This window comes from Tachypleus tridentatus, chromosome 12, assembly GCF_004210375.1.
Source record: "Tachypleus tridentatus isolate NWPU-2018 chromosome 12, ASM421037v1, whole genome shotgun sequence".
Taxonomy (NCBI): domain Eukaryota; kingdom Metazoa; phylum Arthropoda; class Merostomata; order Xiphosura; family Limulidae; genus Tachypleus; species Tachypleus tridentatus.
In genome coordinates, this window is record NC_134836.1 from 4330319 (window position 1) to 4355509 (window position 25191).

The following is a 25191-nucleotide window of genomic DNA, read 5'->3' on the forward strand; positions in this document are numbered from 1 at the left end:
AAGGTTTATCCGTAAAGATAGTGTTATTGGCGATGGTGACACTGTCCATTTTAGAGATGTTTTTAGTTTTTTAAAGGCCATTAATGTTCTTAATTTATACATTAGACCTTTTTTAATGTAATTCCCTCTTAAGAATCAAAATGTATCTAGTTCAATTTGAAATTATAAAATGGTCATAACATCAAATAACTTGATACCAGGAATGGAAAGGCCAACTTCAGGTCACTAATGCTGCTATTTGAGCTATCCGTTAGTCATCCCAGTGAGTTATTAAAATTTTGCTACACATCTTTTAAAACCTTTTTTTTACCGTCCTTTTTGAAAATGGCCAACTTCAGGTGACTGATGGTGGTTTTTGTTCTTATCTGTTAGTCTTTCTGATGAATTATGATAATTACAGTTGTGTTACAGAAAGTCCTTTACAACTTGTATCACTGTAGTTTTTCTCTTAACGTTGTAGACTAGATGTAAATATTAGTTTTATGCTATTTGTGTTTGTCTTGTTTTACCTGAATTTCCTTTTATACATTTCCTAATTTTACTTTAATTTTAAATTTTTACTGGATGTTTGGCACAGATAGCCCATCTGCTTTGTGCTGAATCAACCAACCATCCTGACCCAAAGAGGGGATATTCATTTCCTTTTTAGATTAAGAAATTCCATTTTTTCAATTTTTTACTATGTGTATCACTTTTGTATTGGAAAAGTAGCTTGGGTTTTAACAATTTTTTTACATTTATTTTTACTCGTAGGGAATCAGTGTGGATAGCCGAAAAGAATGGCCATTGTCCATTCTTCTTCATGTCCTTAAAGATTTGATGTGTGAAACACCACGAGATCTGTTGACCAAGTAAGTCATTAATAAAGTATTTATGGCTTGTTTGTAGGATCTTAAAAACAACTGAACATTTGTGGATGATCTTAAAATAGAAGTTATTTAGTGATGGTGAAAGTACTATAAGACAAATTGTTAAGAGAATACAAAATAAACTTAAGTTACTTTGTCCTATTATGTTTTTAATATTTTTGTAAATTTTTGGGGGTTCTAAATAAGTTAGATACCATGATGTGGATGGTTAAAATCAGAATTGATACTTTAGTGTAACATGCGTGTATCTTATTTACAAAGAACTCTGGTGTTGCTGTTGATGTTTTACGATATGTATCACAGGGTACTCTTTATTTACAGAGAAGTTTTTTGCTCTTGTTGATGTTTTACATTATTGTGCTTGTGTCAAATTTGTGCTCTTTACTTACAGAGAACTATGGTGCTCTTGTAGCAGTGCATTAGAGTGGTGGGAAGTTACCCAAACGTACAGCCATTCTACAGCAGTAATGTCGATGATTGGTTATATTATTGGACTTGGAGACCGTCACCTTGACAATGTTTTGGTGGACCTAGCAACAGGAGAGGTAATTTTTATATATTTTTATGAATTCACCATTGCAGTATTACAAATGAGGTATTTTAGGCACATTGTGATTCATTATATAATTGAGCCTTTTTAAAGGAAGAGTGTGAGACAATGAATGGTTGTATTAAATAGATTACTTTCCATTTTATGCAAGATGATTGCCTTCTATACTAACGAGCATGGGTTGGATTTAATTTGGTTTGATTAAATTTTGTTACCGTGCAGTGTGTTTATCGAACACTTTTTACTTTTGTATAGGTTGTACATATTGACTACAATGTTTGTTTTGAGAAAGGCAAGAATCTAAGAGTGCCAGAGAAAGTACCCTTTAGAATGACACCAAACATTGAAACTGCTCTTGGTATTACAGGGGTTGAGGTAGGCTTGTTACATTTGTTTGTTTGTTCAGAATATCTTGTTTTAATGCTGGCTCTAATTAAATTTTCACAGTACATACTTTTTATTTTTGTGACATCAAACAGGATCTAGAAATTGATTATATATACAAAATAAAAAAATTATCTAATCCCAACACAATTGTAATTCCATTTTAATATTTCTTATCTGAACATATTTTAGAATTGATTTTAGAGCACTAAATAACATTTATATTCATTAAGAAAAACAATGTTCCAAATTTCATTATCAAGCAGCTGTTAGACAACTTACTGGTAAGAAATATATTTATAGGTTTTGTTTTTAGAATTTTTGTTTATAGTAAGGTATAGATTTGTATTTAAGATATCTTTTTGGAAATATTATCTACATCTTATCTTATTTCTAAAGATTCTTTCCTTCTTTGTCAGTAGTTATACAGTATTTTGTTGCCACCTCTTTATTTCATGGCACATAGTTTGAACAATTGTTATTGGAATTTTACTTTAAAATTGCTATAACCAAGGGGTGACAATGATTCAATAAAAGAAATTATATTTCATGTTTGTTGTTATATGGTAAATAAAAGCTGTTCTAGTAAGTTCTAGTTTTTCAACATATCGGTGACCTGAGATGAAAATGGGGTCTTAATGTGAAATTCAGAATGCCCAGGAACAAATAATAGATATGGACATTTTTATAAATTTGTTTGACATTCATTTTATTCTTGATAATGTTTTTGGTTTTAAAAGCTACAGGATTATTTTGTAGCAAGATATCAGGTAAGTTGAGCTAAGATTGTGATGGCAAACTACTGGATGAACACAAGTTGTTGTTTTTTATTGAATGTATTGTTACACTTGTGTTCAAACAATATGTAAGTAAAATAACTTGTTTATTAGAAACAAACTACTTTTTTAGTTGAAGGCATGTATACAGAGCAATCTCGATAGTGTGACATCATCAAACAGATATAACATATTGTAGTATAAAGGTAGTTGACAAAGGTAGTGGTGAAGTCATTGGCCACTAGTAAATCTCTAAGTTTTGACATTTTTTTGTAATGACTTGCAGCTGAAATAAATCATTATTGTTATTGGCCAAATAAAGTAGGGTATAAAATATGTTAATGAATATCAAATTGAAATTAACTGGCTATGTAAAACAACTTTCACAGCCTGAAAAAAAATTATTAGAAATACAAAATCTAATTATATTGATCTTTTTAAAAGATAATGAAATTAGATAATGATGTATGTATGCATGCACACATGCTGAAATTCATGTGGTTTAGTTTAATAATTCCACTGTGTAAAGAGAAAAAAGGGACTATCAGTGATACATTTCCAGTCTATAAAATATTAAAACACTTAAATGGAAATTATACAAAACAAGAGCTAACTTTTAGAAATGATAAATAAGACTTGTTTACTTGAACAAACCACATTTTACCACAGTTTCTTAAATATATATTCAATTTTCCATGGCTGAGTTAGAATTAAGTATTAAAAGGGAGTGTAATAATGTTTGTACCTTAAACATTGGTACAAAAGGAATTGATGATGAATGACATACAGTTTACTACATTGTAAAGATTAAATTTTATTAGATGGAATTATTGAATTTTTTTAATCTCTATCTCTGCTTTTTTGTGATTTCTACACTTTTTTAACTTCTTTGTCAAGCTATCCCTAATTTTTTAGTGAATAATTTAATCTCATTAAGTTTAGTGACTTTTAGGTCTCATTTGTCATTTAAAAAAAAAAAATGTTCAAGGTTGTCCAGTTCTCCAGCTCTTTTAGTGGTCATTATTTTAAATCTTCAGTCTTATCTAAAATCTTTAACACTTGAAACATGTTAACTTGTAATGTAATATCCATACCACCAAAGTGAAGTTTTATACTCTGTCATGTGTAATATGTTCAGTTTTGCAACATATGTAATTTTACAAAGATTTATGTGGGTGAAGGTGGTTAATGTTGATTTAATTTTTTTTTCATCACCAACAATTTTTAGAGGATTCCTGGTTTTACTCATACAAAGGTCAGTGGTAAATGCTTTGTGACTTCCATACAACAGTACACAATATGATGATGATGATAATAATAATAAATAAAAATAGGATTTTCAACTGAAAAAGTGACATGACACATGTATACAAGCTGTCTCTGTTTAACTATTGCAGACCTCATGCAGCTGAGAATGGATTGGGTTTTTAATTCCATTTTGATATTAAAATTTATTGAACAAGTCATCAGCTGATTTCTGTGATTGAAATGTTGAAATATCTACTAGGAAGCTGTGATCCTCTTACACTAGGTGCCTTTTGTAAAGCCTGCAGGAAAAGTGATGTACTTTTAACAAGACATCTTTTTTGTGTGGTAGCTTTTTTTCCAGTTTGAAACTACATGGAAGGGCTATTGTCATTGTGCATGGATGTCAGATAGAGTATATCTTGTAATGGTGACGTGAACTATAACATTATGTTAGGCACACTAACATAGCATACAGTAATTTGAGAAGCTAAAAACTGAAGTCGGTAGTGATCTGGTACGTTATTCACTGTTCTGTTAGTGCTGGATTGTGTACCACCTTCCTTTCACAGATTTGAGTTTTCTAGGTTTTAATAACTATTTGTTAAATGAGTAATAAGTTTCATGTTGTGAAGTGTGTGTACATATTTAATTCTGAATGTAAGTAGAAAAACAGTATATTAGGGCATGTTATTTCCACATTTGCAGTACAGTTTTATTATTTAGTAATAAGTATGAACATATTGATTGTCATTCAAGAGTCATGTTGTGGATGGATTTTGCTGGACAAACTTCTGACTTTTAATCAAACTCATCTCTTTTGAACTTTTTTACTAAAATAACTTCTGTCCCAGTGATATAGAACACTGGCCTACATTAGAGCAGTGACTGAAGTCTAGAGTGGATAAGATGAATTGAAATACATCCTAATCTGATTTCATTATAATACATGCAAGTTAGTGAACATATTTAATTTTATATTCTATGAAACTTAAAGGCATGTATACAGAGCAAGTGTGACATGATCAAAGACTCCATTGAGATAATGGATACTAAAATAATAGAATGTTCAGTGAGTAACACCAAACTCTTCTTTCCATTATAATTCACATGGTGCTAAATAATCTCACACTTTGGGAATGTATAAGTTTTCTCCATTGAAACACTTACAAATCTGAAATGAGTGTTGGAAACAGTCTTAGTTGAATAGATCCAGTATAGCTTGAAACTGCACTTCTCAGACAGTCATTTTGTTACACTTCTTTTTTTATCACTTTGCTGAGGCTGAACAAAATAATTATCTGTGTTTGAGCAGTATATGCAGTTTCAAGCAAGTCTGAGTTTATCTTCCATTAAATTGTCTATCTTATCACATAATATATGGGATATTAGTTGTTCAGGCACTTCACAGACTTGTCTGTATTAAAATAGGTCAACATGTACGTGTAAGCCGAATTGGATATTATGTATTTAAGAAACTGATTAATTGATATTGACGTTGTGTACAAACTTATGAATAATGCTGCCTTTCTAAAGGAAGTAGGCCAGATCTTTAAAATTGAACTGTAAATTCTGATTACTAAATTTTTTTGTACTTTAAAATTAGGATATTAATTTTGTTTCCTTTACTTTTTTAGAACCTCAGTAGGTCATTTGGTTTGGCTGTGTTCTTTAAGATGAAACTAAAAGAATATTGTACTTCTGAAACTCTCATTTAAGACACTTCTAGCCCATTTTTCTAATTTTTTCATTTTTTTTTAAAAGATATTTCCTACTTTAAAATGACATTAAGTTTCAGCAACACATTTTGTCAAAACAACCGTCCCTGTTCCTCAAAAATGGTATTGAAAAGCATAATCCTGAACTGAAAATTAATATTCCCATAGGAACTGTCCTATTAATGGAATTCATAGCACTTCACAACCTTTTTGGCTGCCATTTTTGCTCTTCTACACAAACTCAGTGCAAAACATGAGTTGTAAATAGTTAACACCCCTTAGCTATGAAAGGTCTAACTGCAAGGTTTTGTTTATAGCATTGAAAGTAACATTTTTATTTTTATTTTGTGATAGTCTAACATTTGTGGTGTTAGGTCCATGCTTTCCTCAGGTTAACCTTTCAAGTTGAAGATGACCCAAGAAGATCAACATGTTTTCTGCTTTATTAGTAAAAGTGTTAATACCCATACCAGCCATCCTGAGATACATTTTTACTTTATTTGGATTTCTCGTCATCACAAAGTCAAAGGGAAACAGTCTGGATATTAAATTGTTTACCAGAGACTGATGATAAAAGTTTGTTGGCTATTAAAGTTGTAACTTTGAAAGTAAAAATAACTCCTTTTTTTTTTTTTTAAAGTTTTGACTGGCTAGTCTTACATTTTTTACTACTTTAGGTTATCAAAAGATATTGTATCAAGACAAATATTTTCACTGCATCTACTAATTAATTGTCATCCAATTACTAGTGAAAGACTAAGACTTACAAGCTTTTAAGTGCAACATTTGTTGATCAGCATTCCATTTAGATGAATTTTGCCCAATGTAGAAAAAAATTGGGCAACTCTAACCATACCTTACAAAGTAAACCAGAAAAACTGCATGCCAGCTGACAGTCATTCTGAAAAGTGTATCTTGGATGCATGTAGAAAAGCATGGCATCAGTAGGGTTTAGGAGTAAAAAGTGTAAACAGTAAATCAGTTCTGTTTCATTTATTTATTTATTGATGGAATGCTAAAATTATGGAGAAAATGTAGGCTAATTGGAATAACGTTTTAAAGCTACAGTAGCTGCACAATGCTTTTTATGGGAAAAATGCAAGTCAGATCATGAAAAGTTTAGGTATTTATGAAATCTAGTGTTAAAATTACAGTACAAGATCATATTTGTACAAATCTCATTGAATTGAATGGATTTTAAAAACATAGTTTAACATTTATCTGTTATCTAATAAAATATATACAAGAAACATTTTCAGGTGGGAAGGCACTATTTTGTCCATCCCCTGTATGTATGCAAGTTTTGTTTATTAAACTTTCTCAATACAGTTAATGAAACTAATATTACTGAACTAATTGAATGCAATATTACTTACAAGGCACATAAAAATCAGGTTTTTCCTTCATGTACTGTCAGTGACTCCCTTATTTCTAAAATAGTGATACCTGTATACATACATAAAACTATTTCTTCCCAACAGCTTGTAACTGAAGGTCAACTAAATTGTACCAACAATGTAACTTCAGATTAGCTTATAATCTGAGATAAGTAGCTCTGAAGGCCAAGTGGTTAAGGTGCTTGACTTGTAATCTGAGGGTCACATGTTCAAATCCTTGTCACACCAAACATATTTGCTCTTTCAGCCATAGGGATGTTATAAATTGATAGTCAGTCCCATTATTTGTTGGTAAAAAAGTAGCTCAAGAGTTTACAGTGGGTGATGATGACTAGCTGCCTTCCCTCTTGTCTTACACTGCTAAATTATGGATAGTTAGTGCAGATAGCTCTCATGTAACTTTGTGTAAAATTCAAAAACAAAAACAAAGTAGCTCTGACACATTACCTTTTAACCTCATCATAGCAGTTCTTAAATTGGTTCAGAGTTTCTCAGTACAAATGTTTTGCTCTTAGCTCTGTGATCTCTTGACGAATTTGAGATCTAATTATAGTTTTGGGTTTAGGGAGGTCAAACTCTTTTTTGATGTAATTGACTATGTTCAAAATTTCAAAAATTAAATTACTCTAATCCCTTCTGAAAGAGCTTCAATTTGAGGGAAGGCTGGTAGAGATCCTGAAGGGGTAATGAAATTGAATCAGGTATTGCTGTTGCTCAAAAATGCAGCCAATAAAAAGGGAAAAAAAAATTCAAATAAATTTAATTCTGCCTAAAATAATTTGACATGCTTCTGCTATAGAGAATTCCCTGTTGTTAGTTATAGACAAGTAAGATGTTACAGATAGTATATCAAAACATTTATTATGTAAACATAAATAATTGTATAACAATCATATTAATACAATAATTAAAAGTAATAAACTTAAATTCAGGAAAAGTGAAAATTAGTATGGTTCTTTACACCAACTCTTGCATATCTTCTGTACAAAGTAACAGTTCATGTTTGAAGACAAGTACTCTTTGAAAAGGGGTAATGCTAAAAAACAACATGCTTGTACTATCTGAAAATAGTTAGAAGACTTTAACAGCAACTTTAGGTAATTTCTTTTGTCAGCATAACCCCACATCTCAATCTGATTGAACATGTTGCAGGTAAACTTGGATGGCATTCTCAAAGAAGTAATCATTTGTTTGACTTTTGTGAACCAATTGTTGATCATACTTCTTGAGGAATGAGCCTTAGTTGAACAAGATAACTTGTGCAATCAGTAAAACATTGATTCCAGTTTATATGTGAGTATCTTTGTCTAGTTTTTATTGTAGATGCTGTTCCTGATAAATTGACCAATCAGTGTACAAAGATACATTCATCAAATATTAACCAAATTGCAAGAATATTTTAAAAGATAAATTACAAATGGAGACTAGTTGTTTTTATTTAATAATATTACATGCCAAAATTTTTTTTGCCTGGAAATGACTGAGATTGAATTAAAAAAGTTAAGAAGCCATGAAAGTTTTAATGTTTTATTTTGAAAATTAAGGATAAATGAGGCATAATGTTAATTGAGGGTGTTAAGGAAGTTTATATAGTAAACTCTAATGGAGGAAATATCATAAAGTAGCCTTTTACTGCATCTTTGGCAGGTCCAAGTTAGATGTGATTTCTAAAGTACTTTTATTGACTTAAAAATTATTATTAGAAATTATTTCAGAATGGTTGTATTACAACTCTATCCATGCACATGGGGTTAACAGCATTCCTGATGAAGGCTGTAAAATAGTAACTTTTCATGATTGTTAGTTTTTGTTGGCTTCCTGTGAAAATTAATATTTTCTCTTCATTCAAATTCAGAGTAGTCATTATTTTATTGCCATTGATCAAATGACATTGTTAAGTTTGATAGGAGGAAATATATTGAATACTTGTCAAACAGCCTAAGAAAAACTTTTTAAAGCAGTGTAATGAGTGTTTAGATAATAGGACATTAAATAAGTTACCTAGCCTAAAAATATTGGGTGCACATTAAAAAAAAAAACTTTTAAAAGAACCATTATTAGTGTCTAGATAGATAACAAAGATTGGATTGTCTTAATGTGTTTAATATGATAGAACTAGTATAAAGTAACTGTAGGGATGCTTTGAACTTTATACAGTATTAAGATGTGCATATTACATTGTTTACCATCCTTATTCAGTGATGTGGTCTTACAACAGTATCATATTATACAATCATGGTGAATTAACTGCTTTTGTACACAAAAAAATTTAAACAAGCAAAAGATTAATTATGTTACATGAATTGTAAAATGATATCGTTGATGTCTAAAGAAGATGCCTCAATGCTTTTTATAAAGTACTTTCAATGATACAAGTACTTGCAAACTTGTAATAAAGGCAATTACAAGTTATTGTTCAGGAAACTGTGCATTAGGTGGTCATTGAACTGTGTTAAATTGCAACTAAACAATTAGATGTTCTTACTGTGTCAGCAATCACAAAAATTCTAGCATTATTTTCAAGTTTCAATATTAAGTTAGTAAAATGGATACAGATGATGTAATGAAATTACCCACATATTTTCTTAGTTGGGAAATTTACCATAGCTTTCAACACATTATAAAAATCACTTGTGTAAAAGAGTGAAGCTGACGTAGGAATGCAATTATTTATTTGTGTTAACTTCAGAAAACTATTTGTAATCTGCAAAAACAGGAAATGGGAATTAACAAAAGCACATCATCATAATACCAGGTTACTGAGCATTAAATCTAATTTATTTTGTTTGGAAAACTATTTGTTTAAAGAAACAATTGCATGCAGTATTAACAGATTTAAAGGTGGATAGACAAATAACTTGAAAGTGAAAGAACTATGCTGTGATGTTTATGTTTGTGTCATAAATCTTTTATTTTTTTGTGATGCATAAGATATAATGCTTAAAGTGTATTTCCAACTATTTTCTGACTTGGTAAATGAAGCCACCAATATACCATATTGTAACACACACACACACACACACACACACACACAGCTGACTTGAATATTTAGTCTTGCTAAGATTTTTCTGCTGAGCTGTTACCTGCCCTGTTAGATTTTACAAATCTTTATATTGTGGTTTTAAGAAGAAAGTGAAATACTAGTGTGAAAAGATAGGTTGGATGAAAAATGGAATAAGGGATTACTACAAACCAGTTCTGTTTTCTGTTCAGTACTGCTAAAGCATGTTTATAGACAGTAATATTTCTGTGTCATCAGCCTTGACTACCAAATCTACCATCTGTGATACTTCAACTCTGGGATGGTATACAGAATTGAAAGCTTCTGTCATTATGGGAATAGAAATAATGTGGACTCTGCTGACTGTAACTGTAAACATTGTAACAATTTTAGCAATCGTATTCCACCGACAACTGAGGACAGTCACCAGCCAACTGGTGGTCAGCCTCTGTGTAGCAGACTTGCTGTTTGGAATGTCTGGCTTATCATGCTACTTATTTTTCTGTACTTGAGCAAATTAACAGATACAAGTACTGTTGTTTGCTGAGATTTGTACTTATGTTGCTAGCAGCATATGCCACAGCATACAACCTTGCTGCCATCAGCTTGGACTGATACCTGACTATATTCTTTCCCTTACATTATAGCCAACTGACTAATCCTTGTTTTGTTAAATTTGTTATTTTTTGTGTATTGGTCCTCTCTGTTATGTTTGCTTTACTTCTCTTAGTGTGGAACGACTGGAATGCTGATTGTGGCTACCAGGTAGTCACCTACCTGGTAGTGGCCCCCGAGAGAATATAATTTTTTTTTTTTTTTTTTTATGGTTGTCCCTGCTTTTCTAATAATTTTTATTTTAGCATTTGTTCACACAACCATTTGGCTTGAGGCTTGGTGACACTTGCGTTGCACCATTACTGTCATTCATCATTCATATAGTTTTCTGAGGGACTTGAAGACTACACTTCCTATTGTTGCTATTGTTATCAGCTATTTTGTGTCCTTTCTTCCATACAATGTAATTTTGCTGGTGATCTTGTGCAGTGAGGACAGCAAAGAGCTGCATCAACTGTACCATACTCTCATAACCATGACTTTCCTCAACCCTTTTGTCAACCCATTAATTTATGTATTGAGGAACAAGCATTTCAGGAAAATTCTGACTTCTGTTCTGGGATGTAGACCTTTGAAACAGAGGTTAACCTTTAGATATTCTGCAAAAATACTAGCTCCTGAGGGCTCTACTTTCTTATAAGGAACTTTAATGAATCACAAAATCTTTTAGGTTTGTGTGTGTTGTAAACATATTTTTTTATATTGGGAATTGTTTACTGTCATTTGTTGCATTGGAGCATTTCAAACATTTCATTATGAGCATTTTTTTGTTTCTTATCTATTATAATGTAATTTTAATTTATATTTTCATCTATAGTTAGGATATACATTTTTACCATTGATTGTGTTGACTTTTAATTTGTGTTTTTAATTATAAATTGTTTATTTATTTGATTTTATATAGACTAGAATCAAATTTGTATGCATCATACATTTTTATGTATACTTGTGTATGTGACAGAGAAAGAGAGATTTAAGTACAGTATTTCTGTTTTTGTATTTATTTGAGTTTGAAAGGTTAGCTTCTGTATTCATTTTGAAGCTCACTTGTTTAAGGTAGGTTATTTTAAATTGATGTTAATTTAGTGTATTTGGTAACACTTCATAATTGTCTGAAGAAAAATTTGGTTATTATCAGTTAGATGAATAGAATATTTGAATATCTGATTGAGATGCACATTTGCTTTTTCTAAGCTAATTTTGTCATGTTTCAATTTCTCAATGACACTAGCTTGCCCTAAGCTACAAGCATTGATTACAACCATTTTTTTAATCATAATCATTTAGTTTTCTGAACTTGTTTTCTAATCAATGTACATGTTAGTGATATGTTCAAAATCCACAGATCTGGACTTAGATAAACTTCATGCCATCTTTTATACAATTTTTCATTTGTAGACACAAATTTAAGCATAGACTGTTAGTTTTTAACTTTTTTATATAATTGTACCATTAAAAGTATTTCCAAACTGTGCTTTAATACTAATTGCACTAATTTTAGACTGTATACTTGAGATCAAACATTGTTTTTTGCACATTATTTTACTATTTTGTGTGTAGCAAGTAAGAGGAGCATTTAAATTTATATTTTAAAGTAAAAGGAATAAAGTTGGAAGAAAAGCATCTCAAAGGTTTTTCAATTGGCATTGAATATAATTTTGATTTATCAACTTTTTATGATGAACATGACTATGAAAAATACATTTTTTGAAGTTTCATAATTAACCTAATTTCATGGGGAAATAAATACATTACAACTGAGTATAATCCATTTTTAATTTGTTTCATTGGTGCTACAAAATTACATAATAACTAGATTCAATTTTAGATGTCTGTTTGTGGTTTTAAGATATGAGTAGGCTCCTTCATGATTGCTAAGTTTAACTTGTTCATGAAAAAACAACTTGAAGTATATAATAACATTCTTTCAGATTTTACACTGAGGCTTAACAGTGTATGTGTGAAAGTCATGTTCTTTCTGTATTGCATTTTCTTTAGTGGCTAGTTGATGTTTTCATATTTTTGTGTACTTGTATAGGTTTTAAGTTTTATTTTGCAGCAGTCATGTTTTTGTGTGGATGTTTTAAACTCGACAACAAAGTGAATTAGTGTTTTGTGGGACACCAGATTTATTTTGTTAAAACTAAATATTCCACTTTGGACAACGATATGTCTGTCTTTTTAAGCACTTAAGAAGCTGCTTGATGTTTTTGCATTTCTAGCATTAAAGAAATGAAGTTAATGTTCTTGTGGGACAATTTATATTTACATACTAATTAAGATTGGATGTTCCAATTTGGACAAAGATATTACCACTTTTTGAACAATGGAGAGACAACTTGATGTCTTGTCATTACTGAATGTTTCTTTTTTCTCTCTTTTAGAGTAATTTTAAATGATTTAATCTTAAGAGAATTAGAAGTTTGTCTTGTAAGAAGTAATTTTTACAGAATGAAATTTTGTAAAGATTTCATAATTTGTTTTTGATATAAATGTATAAAACTTGTCTCTCATAATGAGTTTAGAAAGTGATGGGAAAGTTGGTAAAATTCATGAAAAGATCAGAACAACTTACCATAGACACTAAGTTAAGAACTAGTTTCAAGCAGTTTGTAAGAACAGTTATAAAACAATAGTTAAAAGTAATTACTCATTTTGAGTAGTGATTAAAGAAAGTGTCTTAACAATAATTGAATAGCTGTAGGAGTTTAAGGAATTCAGATGCTTTAAAAATATAATGAAACATCAGTTTTAACAATATAGTCTCTAAACATTTTTCTTTAAAATGAACTGCTCACTAATTTCTGTTGTTTTGTTTTCTGTAATTATTCATTTTAAGAAACTAATGTAGAAATTTTCAGTGTAGTTTTAAAATGTATTTGTAAATATTGGTATTAAAATAGTGGGAAAGTGTCATAACAGTTTAAAAAAATATCTTGAGGCTAATATGCCAAGTTATAGTTTGGTTCCATACTTTCTGAAGAAGTGACCTGTAGTGAATTGTGATTTGTATAATTTGACTAAAGACTACTTGATTGTAATAAAGGTTATTTCTACTAGTTTTGCTTAGTTGTCCTCCTGTGTATGTAAATCATGAATACATGTTATGTTTTTAAAATTAAATTGTTTTGCTGTTCACATTTTAACCACCATATTTTCATTGAGGATTCTTCAGACATCTTAATGTATACTTATATGTAAAAACAGACTTGTATGGTTAGATTTAGAGAAGATGAAGTCTCAAAGAAATAAAATTACTCTTGGACACTTGTTAAATGTTAAATAAAAAGAGTTAAAAACAACTTTCATTTATCTGTTTAATAAATATTTTTATTTAAGTTTTCTAGTCTCAATACATTTTATGTTTTGATACTCTGTATTGTGAGATCTTAAGTTTTAAATGTAAAAACTATGCTTTACTTTTTATTTTTAGCTCCAAAGAAAATGTGTACTTAAGTAATTCTCTACAACATGGTGTGCATTAACATACTGACTTGTTGCTGTGGCACTGTTACAAAAACATTTTTAACAGTGAAAATTAATGGTAGTGAAAGTTATCTAACTATAATTTGCATCATTTTGACAACAGTTAACTTTTCTTGTCCTGTTTATTTTGTGATCAGTTTATCAAAAATACAAAACAAACGTATCTACCACAATTTCAAATAGACTATAAAAATTTTTGAGTAATGAGTTTGTAAGAGAACAGTTTTATTTGTAGTTCTGTTTACATAGTACATATTCACTGAAGTAATACATATCTGCTGGTAAAATTTTAGAATATTTGAAGTTTTCATTGAGTAGAATAACTACTCAATACAGTTCTTTGTAGTATTAGAGTATTATTAATAATGTGAAAGTATATTTTACATATTGAGGAAGCATAATGAGATTTATGAAGACCAAGTGAAACAAAAATTACTTTCAGTAATTTTGTTCTCTAAGGTTATTTGTTTGATTAATTCAAGTTTAATGTATTTTGCAATGTAATTGTTCGATTCTATATGCTGTTCTACATATCAAATGAAACATTGCCAATGAGGCTGTCTTAAGATGGGATAAGAAATTAACATTATATCCATATAAAACAGATTATTAGTGTTATTACAGTACATGCTTCTTTCTAAGAATGATTTATGCTTTATCTGAAATAAAACTTCATAGTAAGGGTATTTAATATTTTATTTGACAGTGCTTAAAAATGTCCATCATTATTATTTCGGTTACATCTATGAAAGTTGTTTTTCAAACAAGATCTTTTGATGCATAGAATAATTAGTAGTGCATGATAAATATAACTAACTGCAATTCACAGCCAGCCAGCTGTATACATCTTATCACACATGATGTGTTCAAGTTGAGCAATTCATAACTTGAAGTATATACTGTAACATAAGTGAGTTTTTCTTTTTTTTTTAAATCTACATGTGGCTAATTTATTAATAAATGAATAGGCTGAGAGGTAGACCTGGACTTCACTAAGATGTTGCTGAGGAAATAAAACGTGAACTGCATGATAAAGAATACTAATAGTGGTCCACACTTATCTTTCAGAATAAAAGACTGAAGTAGCTGAATTTGAATGAAAGGCGCTTTTACTGATACTAATACTGCTAATTAATATAAATTTTTTATGTTTACATTTTATGATATGGTGATATTGCGTGTTATAATTTTAACCATTGAATGTTTTTCATAAAATTTGAATCAAGAGGAAATTACCAAATCTAATTTTTGATGACTTTTTTTTTCTGCATTTAAATAATTTGCAACATTGGAAAATTTGCTTCAAATAATGTGCATAATATATGAAATTTAGTGACACTTAAATTTGTTTGAATATAATTTACAAAGTACTTTACTTCTTTCAAGATTTTGTTTATATGAAAGTCATTTAAGTGAGCTTTTCAAATAAGTATATTTTGATGTGTATTAATGTAAGCAGTGTAATTTCTAGATAATGTTAAATACTAGTGTTATAGTTTCATTTTAGATGGTTTTTATCTGCGACATTTTCAATGCATTCCTGAAACTTTGCATTTCCACCAAGTAAAATCCTTAATATATTCTGCTTATCTTTGATTTTAATAAAGTACAAGTACTAAGTTATCAAAAAACGCTATGCACTATATTTGTTCTCAGTGTATCAGGATTTACCTGGGTATGTGTTTGCTTTAGAAATTATTATTGCATAATTAATACTTATTGCAGAAGCTTTATCTCAGAAAAATTGGATATAAAACTTTGGTATTTGTTATTATAGTACCTTGAAGTGTGTGTATGTGTTTTTTTGGTTTTTTTAGAAGTTAAAGGTTTATATCAGGTCATATTGTAACTGAGATCATTTGATAAATCAAAGAATAAATTACTGGTGAAGAAAACATTATCAAAACTATGTTTCTAGGGAACCTTCCGAGCATCTTGTGAATATGTATTGAATGTTCTGCGTAAAGAGAGGGAAACACTCTTGACCCTCTTAGAAGCATTTGTGTATGATCCACTAATAGACTGGACACCAGGTAATGAAGGTGGGTACACTGGAGCAGTGTATGGAGGTGGTCAAAGTGTCGTCACTGATACTCGTCAAACAAAACAGGAAATGGAACGAGAGATTGCATTTTCAATGTTTGCCATCAGGGTGGCTGAAATGAAGGGAGATTGGTTAAAGAACAAGTAAGTATATTTAAATGCTGAAACACATATACAAGTAATTTAAAAGAAAGTTATTTTTAATTAAGGAAAACTATTTAAACAAGATAGAAACTTTCAACCAACTTTAAGTGGAATGTATTACTACATTTAATATGTTGCTCTGTTTAACTACAAAGTATTTTTGAGAGGTTATAGATTGTAGCTTAGATAGCACTGTGATTAACATTTAAGATAGTCTTTTGGGTAGAATTAAGGCAAGTGTAAAAGAATGTCATTGATTAGCCTTTCTCATAACAGGGATGACTTAGCAGCTTCACTGCCCAAGTTGAACAAATTTTTACTAGCTTGGCTTGAAGCTCAGACAGAGCTTCAGGCAGCAGAGACAGAATTGCAAGAAACCTGTCACAAGAGGGCATTGCTTGAGGAAGCAAGAATTGACTCATCTCATTCATTGCATTCACTTCCTAAAAGGTTTGTATTTAAGCTATTTTTACTAATGTAATTCAGTTTCTTAGGATATGAATTACTGGAGAAAGCTTCTACTTATTTGCACATATGCTAGTTCAAGATACTTTCTGTAATACCCCCCTTTTATATTTTATATTTTTTTGCTTTATAGATTAACATTAGTTTGAAATTAACTATGAAGTTTCTAATTATCAGAGAATGATAAAAATTTTAGAGTTTGGGTAAAGTTGTGTCAACATGTATGCCATTTTTCTTCCAGATATGAGGAATATGCTGTAGTTAAAAATACGGTTCAGTCAGCTAAAGATGCAGTGCAGGACAAACTAGATGATTGTAAGAAGTGGCACAACCATCATATTGTATGTATCCAATAACTTATTTGTTGTTGAAGTCATATGTAATACTTCAAAAATCTTCTTATGTATCCGTCTTGCACTGAGTATATCTTTTTAATAATAGAAATTGACATAAATTTCTGTAAAAACGATAAATGTTGCATATATTTGCTGGAACAAAATTGTATAGTGGTGTAGACTGAGAAATAACTGGTCAGTATAAATTCTTTTATGCTTTGGTTATCATTTAAACTAGGAAAGTTTAAGTGTGAGGCCCAGCACGGACAGATGATTAGAGCACTCAACCCACAATCTGAGGGTCATAAATTTGAATTCTCATCCCATCAAACATGCGTGCCCTTTCAGCCATGTGGGAGTTATAATGTGATGGTTAATCTAATTATTAATTGTTGAAAAGTAACCCAAGAGTTGGAAATGGGTAGTGATGACTAGCTGTATTCTCTCCAGTTTGTCATTGCTCGATTAGGGATGGTTAGTGCAAATATCCCTTCTATAGCTTTGTGTAAAATTCAAATCAAATCATATGTAAGTTGGACTATCATATGTAGCACAGCAGTAGGTATGAATGTTTATAATGCTTCAATACCCATGTTTCAATACCCTTGATGAGCACAGTTAATCCATTGTATTGCTTTTGATTAACTAAAGACACAATTGTCTCTTGAGCTACTCTGTACACTTAGTTGATAGCCAGAAGTACATGAAAAGCATTCAGGACTGTTGCATTTAATCAGTTTTTTTCTTATCTTCATTCATTGGTTCCTGATTGCCTCAAACAAATTAGTCATCTTTCAGAGAAAAATCCAAAAATCACTTGATGGAAATGTTTAGTGACTGCTTAAAATCCTAAGGTGATATGACTTTAGCTGTGAAAACAGTGTGTAGCTAATGTAATACAGTTGAAAAACTGGTTTCTCGTAATTCTTAAAATTGTTTCAAAAATTGTATAAGATCTTTCAATGTGATTTTATCAGTCTTTTGTGTAATTTACTCAATCAACAGTCTTAAGACAAAAAATATTAAATTCTATATTTGTGTCAATATTAAATTACTTTTTATTTGCCCAATTTTATGATGCATCATAAAGAATTTAGTTTTGGAATATGGTGTACTTTGTTTGAGAAATACTTTTCTATTTTCATTGTAAAGTGGAAATTTGATTTGAACTGAGTTAATTTCTATAAATTATCTCATGTATTTGATATGTTTTACAGATCTATTATATAGAAATTTTTTATGGTTAAGAAATGTAAAACTGGTGATAAAGATTTTCTGCAAGCATTTTATTACTGTGATATTTTTAAATTATTGATTATTAATTATCTTTATAATACAATGATTTCTCTTTAATAAATGTTTGTAATTTATTTTTCTAACTCATAAGAATATTTCAGATAAATTGTAATTTTTTGTCATATTCATATTTCTGAAGCATTTAATACCCAAAATGAGTATTTTAATAATAAAGTTGTATAGCATGAACATATAAATGAACAGGTTCTCTGTGCAATAGAACATATATTCTTTCAGTCACCGTTACTTATGTCTATATTTTTTATCTTGAGTTATATGTAAAGGAAGAATGTAAATATCTTGTACAAGAGTTAATTTTTATCTATTTCAAACTATATATTTTTGCTTCATGTTATCAAAACAAATTATTTTATAGCACCAACAGAATTTTATTTAGCACAATTTTTAACTAACAGCCAATCAGGAGGTTTGTCAGTGGTTTCCAAACATGTTTTTTTAAATAACACCATAACTCGCTTTTATTTGCATGACATCCATGCTGCTACATAAGATACTTTTTTCTTTTTATTTGAAAGCTCTTTTTTTATGTGCTTAATTATTCTTCATTTAGTGGAAACTTTTGCAGTGGAAACCTCTGGCAACTTGCAGCAGGCAGTCTGGAAAGCACTGGTTTACGTATTGATGTTAAAAACTGCATAATGTTTTTTAAAAATGTAATTACAAGTTTACCTTTTCTGCTCCTGTTATTATTGCAGCAATAATGCAATAATACTTGAATATATTTTTTTCTGTACTTGGATAATGTGTGCTCACAGTAATTATCTTCTCACAGTAATATTATTGTTACACAGTTTGTGGTTTGTTGTGCATAAATGTGGGTGAGGGAAAAACAACAAACTATTGCAACAAATCTGGACATACTTTTCCTATTTTTTGTTGGTTTTTTTTCACTTCTCCATACTTTCAAAGTTATCTGTTTATTCTTTAATATTTTTGTAGTCTGGCTTACAATCACTGTGTGGTCCAGAGCTTGGCCAGTGGTACATTGAGATTGCAAAGCTGGAACCTCAAACTGAAAGTGTTCCAGAAGTTCATGTTGCAGGGTTCCTTCAGTCAGCAGGCCAAGGGCAACTTGTTCAGCAGGTAAGTTTTGCTTCTATTTCAAATGTAGATAGCATTGTTTCTATACTTGAGAACTTGAGGTCAGTTTAGTCAGTAGAAATGACTCTAGTTTTCCACTCTTCACCAGCATGATAATAAGGCAGTTTGTTGTAAAGAAGATAAATTTATATCAATAGACATGCTTCTGCTAATAATGATTACTGTTTTAATGTCTTGTGAATGTATAATATAAAATTTGAAGTAGTTTCCAATCAATTGTTTGCAGTTGAGTGTTGTTTTTTTTAATTCTCGTTTTTGGTGGCTTACTAATTACCAATCAGTTTGTTCTGATATATGATGAAAGGTTTTGTTTAGGATTGTAAACCAAGTGCTTTTGAGATATTTTTTTATCTTTCTTGCACTGATAGTGCATGCAAAGGAGATAGTTACACTTTATTGTGTGTTTCTTCAGTGTGAACATGCTGAATTTGAGCTTAACAATCTGTTGGAACAGCAAAGGTTGACACTCGGGACTTGTCTGGAGTTGTTGTCACGATATGCCACAATCATAATGCAGGTGAGGATTTCTTAAAACTATAGTAAAAAATTCTTAATTCTTGTGAATCTGGCAAACAAAGGGAAAACAATTTCTCATTGAACCATATCATTTGAATGTTAATAATAAACCTTTTGCAAAATTTTTTGTATCTGGTTAATACTTTTCTGATATTATTGATAGCTTAAAATTATTTGTACAGTTATTCATGAATCGAATGCTCAGATTGAATGTTTTATGAATTTAGCCTTTTCTCTTGGTTAACTAGCAAATCAGTCATATCAAGCTGTTTCATCAGCAAAGCTTTATCAGTTGGTGAAAAATAAATAAATAGAATATACAGTAAAGATAAAGGAGGTATCCTTATATTAGGGTAATGTAGTTTTATTAAAAATGCTTCATTAGTTTTTTCTTTTGTATGTATCATGTTCTTTGTTCAATATTTTTTTGCATAATTTATTTTGTGTTTAACTTTTGTATTTATATTAATGTGTGATGGGTCATTTATTTGTGTGTGTGTGTATGAACTTCCCATGCTAAGTTGATTGCTTTGTATATAAAATTGTCCTTTGAATTCAAAACCATTGATTAATGCAAAATTGAATATTTGTTTAGTTTTAAACTAGATTTTTTTAATGATTTTAATGGGTACAGAAAATCACTAATAAATTGCAAAAAAGTTGAGGCAAAAGATAATACTAACAAAATACAAAATATGCAACACACCAAAAACATAATATGGATATAGGAAAACTTGGCCTTAAAAGCATTGGATTTACTAAACAAACAACACTAAAGATTGACTATACAAGTGGATGTATCTGTTTAATTAACTGAACTAAAAATATTTCATGAACACTTAAAAAACAACAAAACAACTATCACATGTAAATAAATAATTAACAAAAATATACAACTAGCATATATTTATAGAGGGTGTTCTCTTTACCTTTAATCAGAAGTTTCTCATTCTTATGACTTCTGTTTAAACATGTTAAAATACTGCAGAGTGTTTTTCCTTTCTATTTTACTAATTGACAATTTCAGATGCTCAAAAGAAGTCAGATTTTAAGAAATTTACAAACAAATCTTGGAATACTTTATCAAATGTAGGAAAAGTAAACAGAATATTTTTCGTATACTCGAATCTCTAAAAAATTTATTTTGAAACGTTGTACTCTTCTTCATGTGATAGTTAATTAGGAAGATGTCTCACTATTCTTTTAGAATAAAATTAACAGTAATTGTACATTCATAGTAACTCTTGAAAGAAGCTAAATGAATATACAAGTTATTTATTTTAACCTTAAGTATATAAACCAAAGCAATATGCCTAAACAGTAGTTGTTTGAACATAGTTTTAATAATAGAGTAAACTTATAAATATTTTCTTGTACATTCACGGTGTTAAAAATGTAACATTTTAAACACTTCTACAAAAGGTAAGCTATATCTATTTAAACAGCTCTTTCATAGTAACAGGATTATTTTTAATCACTTATACACATCAAGATGTTTTTAGTTGCTATCGAAGTGTTATTTGAAAACTTAGTAGCTGACTTGTTATTTTTAGAACATCAGTCAGATTTGATATTTTGGTTGAATAAACTATTTGGTTTTATTATATTGTGGCAATATTTTATATCTAATAACTATATAGTTACTCTCTATTCTGCTTTAAGAAACAGATAAATTTTTTTTCTGTTTGGAAAGGTTAAATTGTAATAATAAAAGAAATACTTGAACAAATGATAATCTCTGTAATGCATTTAGGCACTGAGTAAAAGGAAGTAAATCATTGAAATCATGATGCAATGATATTTTAGCTAGCCTCTATTAGTTAAGTAATCTAACCATAAATTATATTTTTATACTATAAATGATATTAAATGTGCACTTGTTCTCTGACATTTTATGTTTTTGTTGCAGTTTTCTCCATCATACAAAAAGGAAAACAGGAATTTCCAGTGGCAGGAATGGCTAGAAAGTTTACTGAACACCTTTACTCTTTCCAAGTATGTGTTTTATTTCTTGAAGTTCCTTTAGATACAAGTTGATCGTGTAATAGTTCAATCACTTAGGTTCAGGTTCTGCCCATTATTTTGCATGAAATCAAGAGGTACTTTTTGGTCAAGTCATGATATTTCCATGTTGTGAGTTGTGAAGTATGTCTGTAAAATGTTTTTTTCAATTTTATTTTTTTTATAAATATCACTTATTTAAAATCTAAATTTTAACAAAATAATAATAGTTAATCAGTATATAGAAAGATGTATTTTATTTGTGTAATTACAGTTAGTTTCACATTACTCTTCTTCAGAATGCTATGAAACAACTCTTTTTGAAACAATACTTGTGTATTTGCTTATCTTTTTTAAAAAATTATAAGACCAATAGCTAAACACCAATTTTTTTGTTATTACTTTTATAGTAAGTTTGGTTATTTTATTTATAATGTAATTCAAAGAATAAAGTATTTGGTGAAAGATTCATGAAATAAGCTGCTATTGTGAAAAGTGTATGGAGGTTGAAAAATTAACTGTTAATTAGAAAATATACAAATTTAAAGTTGACCTACAGACACCCAAACAACTTTGTTCTTTAAACTGTAAGGTAGATTATTCCTCATTATAAAAAAAACTTTGAAATTACGTGAACTGTTTGTTTTTCCAGTTGTCAAGTGGTGATAAACAAGTTTCACAACAAATATGGTGCAGAGAGCATTGATGTTGAGTTAGTCCAGGCTGCTGTTACAACCTATGTTCAAATGCAATCTGAGGTGACCAACTTGAAGACTAAAGTTGTAAATGTAAGTTAAAAATTAGATTTAAAAAAATATATGCATTGTTATAATATTTAAGGTCTGAGAAATGTAAATTTCATGTTAAAAATATATTTTAATTATTTCAACTCCCTCACCTTTTCATTATTTTAATAGTCCAAATCACCATAAAAAGTTTTGATGTGGGGAGCTAGTCATGGAATGATTCACTGTTAGTGCAGCAACTGACAGTTTATATATTGTATCATAAGCAAGATATTATGGGAATTTTTTTATATTAAAGAAATAAAAAACAAGCATGGAATTTCAAATTCAAATTGCAGATGGTAAAGTTCAATATTACTCTCAGATGAGGAAGCAGTGTTTTTGTCAGCATAATATTTCAAAACATTTGTATCTTGAAATTTGATTAATTAGTTGTGAGAATCAGAGCAATATGTTTAGCAAGCTTGAATGATGTGAACTTTACCACAACATCGTAATTGCTATCTTAACAAAATGGCTGAATTGGATATAGTGTGCTTCAGTGCCAGCATGTTATAAATCTGTATGCCAAGATGAGTTGTTGTAAAATGGATAAGTCAGTCCTGTGTTTTGCTAACAGTTTAGGTCTTTTGTGTTTATAAGCACCTCTTTCAGGGCCACTTATACTATTTAACCTTTGTTGTAACCTTATGTGATAGGAAGCAAATGTTCTGAGAAATAGGTATGTAATTAATAATTTCATGATTAGTTTCACAAAACTTAAATCTTGTATTTATGGGTCATTGGTGCAACCAAATGTCATCTGGGATTTGAAACAATGGTGGGAAAACCTGAAACATCATAGAACAAATGGTGCAGTGAAAATGTTGAGGTTTATATAAAACTATTTTCAAACAATAATAGTAAGAAATAGTTTAAAATTCTGTAGTTATTTATGGTAGTTAGGATGAATTATTTGAATGGAAACAATCTAGAATCAAACTTTATGATTTCCAGATGGATTTCATGTGCATTAAGCAGCATTTGTGCTTTTATCAAAAAGAAGTATATGTAGCTATTTACTTCAAAGTTACTGATCTTAAAAATGTTATTTGTTATGTACTCACCATATGTTACTGTAAAATTAAATACTGATCTACTTTTTCATAAATAGGTTTTTCTTTATTTTCATATCCTCAGTTATTAGAAAGACGTCATTTAGAAGGAGTTGAAGACTTGCCATCCATCACAGCTGCAGTTAAAGATGCTAAAGCTCATCTTGCTCAGTTTATTGAAGGTATATTTTGGCTTGTGAATTATTTCTTTCTTCATTTTATTTACATGAAAGCCATTTGTGTTGTCTTTTTAAGAATAATATAGTGAGAGATACCTGGAAATTATTTAATATTCAAGTACTAGTGTCACACATGATTAATAATAAATAATTGCTTTGTTTGGCTTAAGAGTAAGAATATTAATTAAAATCACCTTAGTTGCATATGGTGAACGTAAATTATATATTTATACTTACGATGTGATTTATCTGTGTAGATGGAGCCTTTTTTAGAGGGATCTGCAAGTGCCACGCTGGCTGATTTTGTCCTTTCAAAGTAAAGGATGACTGAAAAACAAAATCTGAAACATATAAATGTTATACTAATAGATTCTTTGCTAATGGCATTTTGAGTTCTACAGTATCAAAATATTGTATGAAGATTTACAGTTAATGTTTTAACAAATAGGTCAAGGTAGAAGTAAATAGTTTCATGTTAATTTAACAGAGAATGGTGAAGAAGGTCAGTTTAGCCTCATGGGTGTGATGGTCAAAGCTCTTTCAGCTCTAACAAAGAGGTTGGTCATGATGGAAGGTGCAGCTGCTGGTATGTTATTTTTGTTTAAGGACATATTTAGTTTTATTTTATAGAAGGTTTTTCTGATTTGTATTTGTTGAATCAAATCATTGCCATATATTATTGTGTTGTTGTAGTGATGTAAATTTGGGTATTATCTTCATCTTTACTGTTTTGTGTAATATCTTTAAGAATGTATATATGTGTGATGTGCATATTTGTTTTGCCAGACAAGTAAATTTACCACAACTGTCTTGGAGAGCTGATTTTTGCATTTTGTTTGAACACTTTTGATCTGACTAATATAATAGTTAACAGAATTTAAAAGTACTATTTGACACCAGAATCTTTGTTTCTTGGAAAGTTTTCTGTTAGAACTATCTGTTAGATTACTTAAAATACCAAACAAAAACTCATTAGAATTCAAAATGACACTTCATAATTACTATTTTCCAGAGTGTTATAAAAATTGGAGTTAGGTGAATTTTGTTGCTGTTTCATGTACCTCTCCTAGTGTTTGTTTCCAACTGTGTTGACTTTTTTAAAATCATTTTATTGGATTAAAATTTTCATCCTTAGAAATTTTTTTTTTTCCTTTTCAAAGATTCTACTTTTTTTTTTGTCTCCACCTCTAGTGTTACAGTAATCACACT

General features: G+C 29.7%; 1 protein-coding gene across 4 annotated transcripts in view; it reads left to right on the forward strand.

Annotated features, from left to right (window-relative positions):
- Window positions 1-25191, forward strand: part of nonC (serine/threonine-protein kinase Smg1) — a 136650-nt gene that overhangs the window by 103648 nt on the left and 7811 nt on the right. For all 4 annotated transcript variants that reach the window (XM_076473742.1, XM_076473745.1, XM_076473744.1 and 1 more), the window contains 12 exons: window positions 754-851; window positions 1261-1414; window positions 1675-1794; window positions 15960-16228; window positions 16505-16678; window positions 16935-17034; window positions 19285-19428; window positions 19859-19963; window positions 21872-21957; window positions 22616-22751; window positions 23889-23985; window positions 24470-24568. In XM_076473742.1, coding sequence (XP_076329857.1) covers window positions 754-851; window positions 1261-1414; window positions 1675-1794; window positions 15960-16228; window positions 16505-16678; window positions 16935-17034; window positions 19285-19428; window positions 19859-19963; window positions 21872-21957; window positions 22616-22751; window positions 23889-23985; window positions 24470-24568 — 1582 coding nt within the window. The remainder of the gene's footprint in view (window positions 1-753; window positions 852-1260; window positions 1415-1674; window positions 1795-15959; window positions 16229-16504; window positions 16679-16934; window positions 17035-19284; window positions 19429-19858; window positions 19964-21871; window positions 21958-22615; window positions 22752-23888; window positions 23986-24469; window positions 24569-25191) is intronic.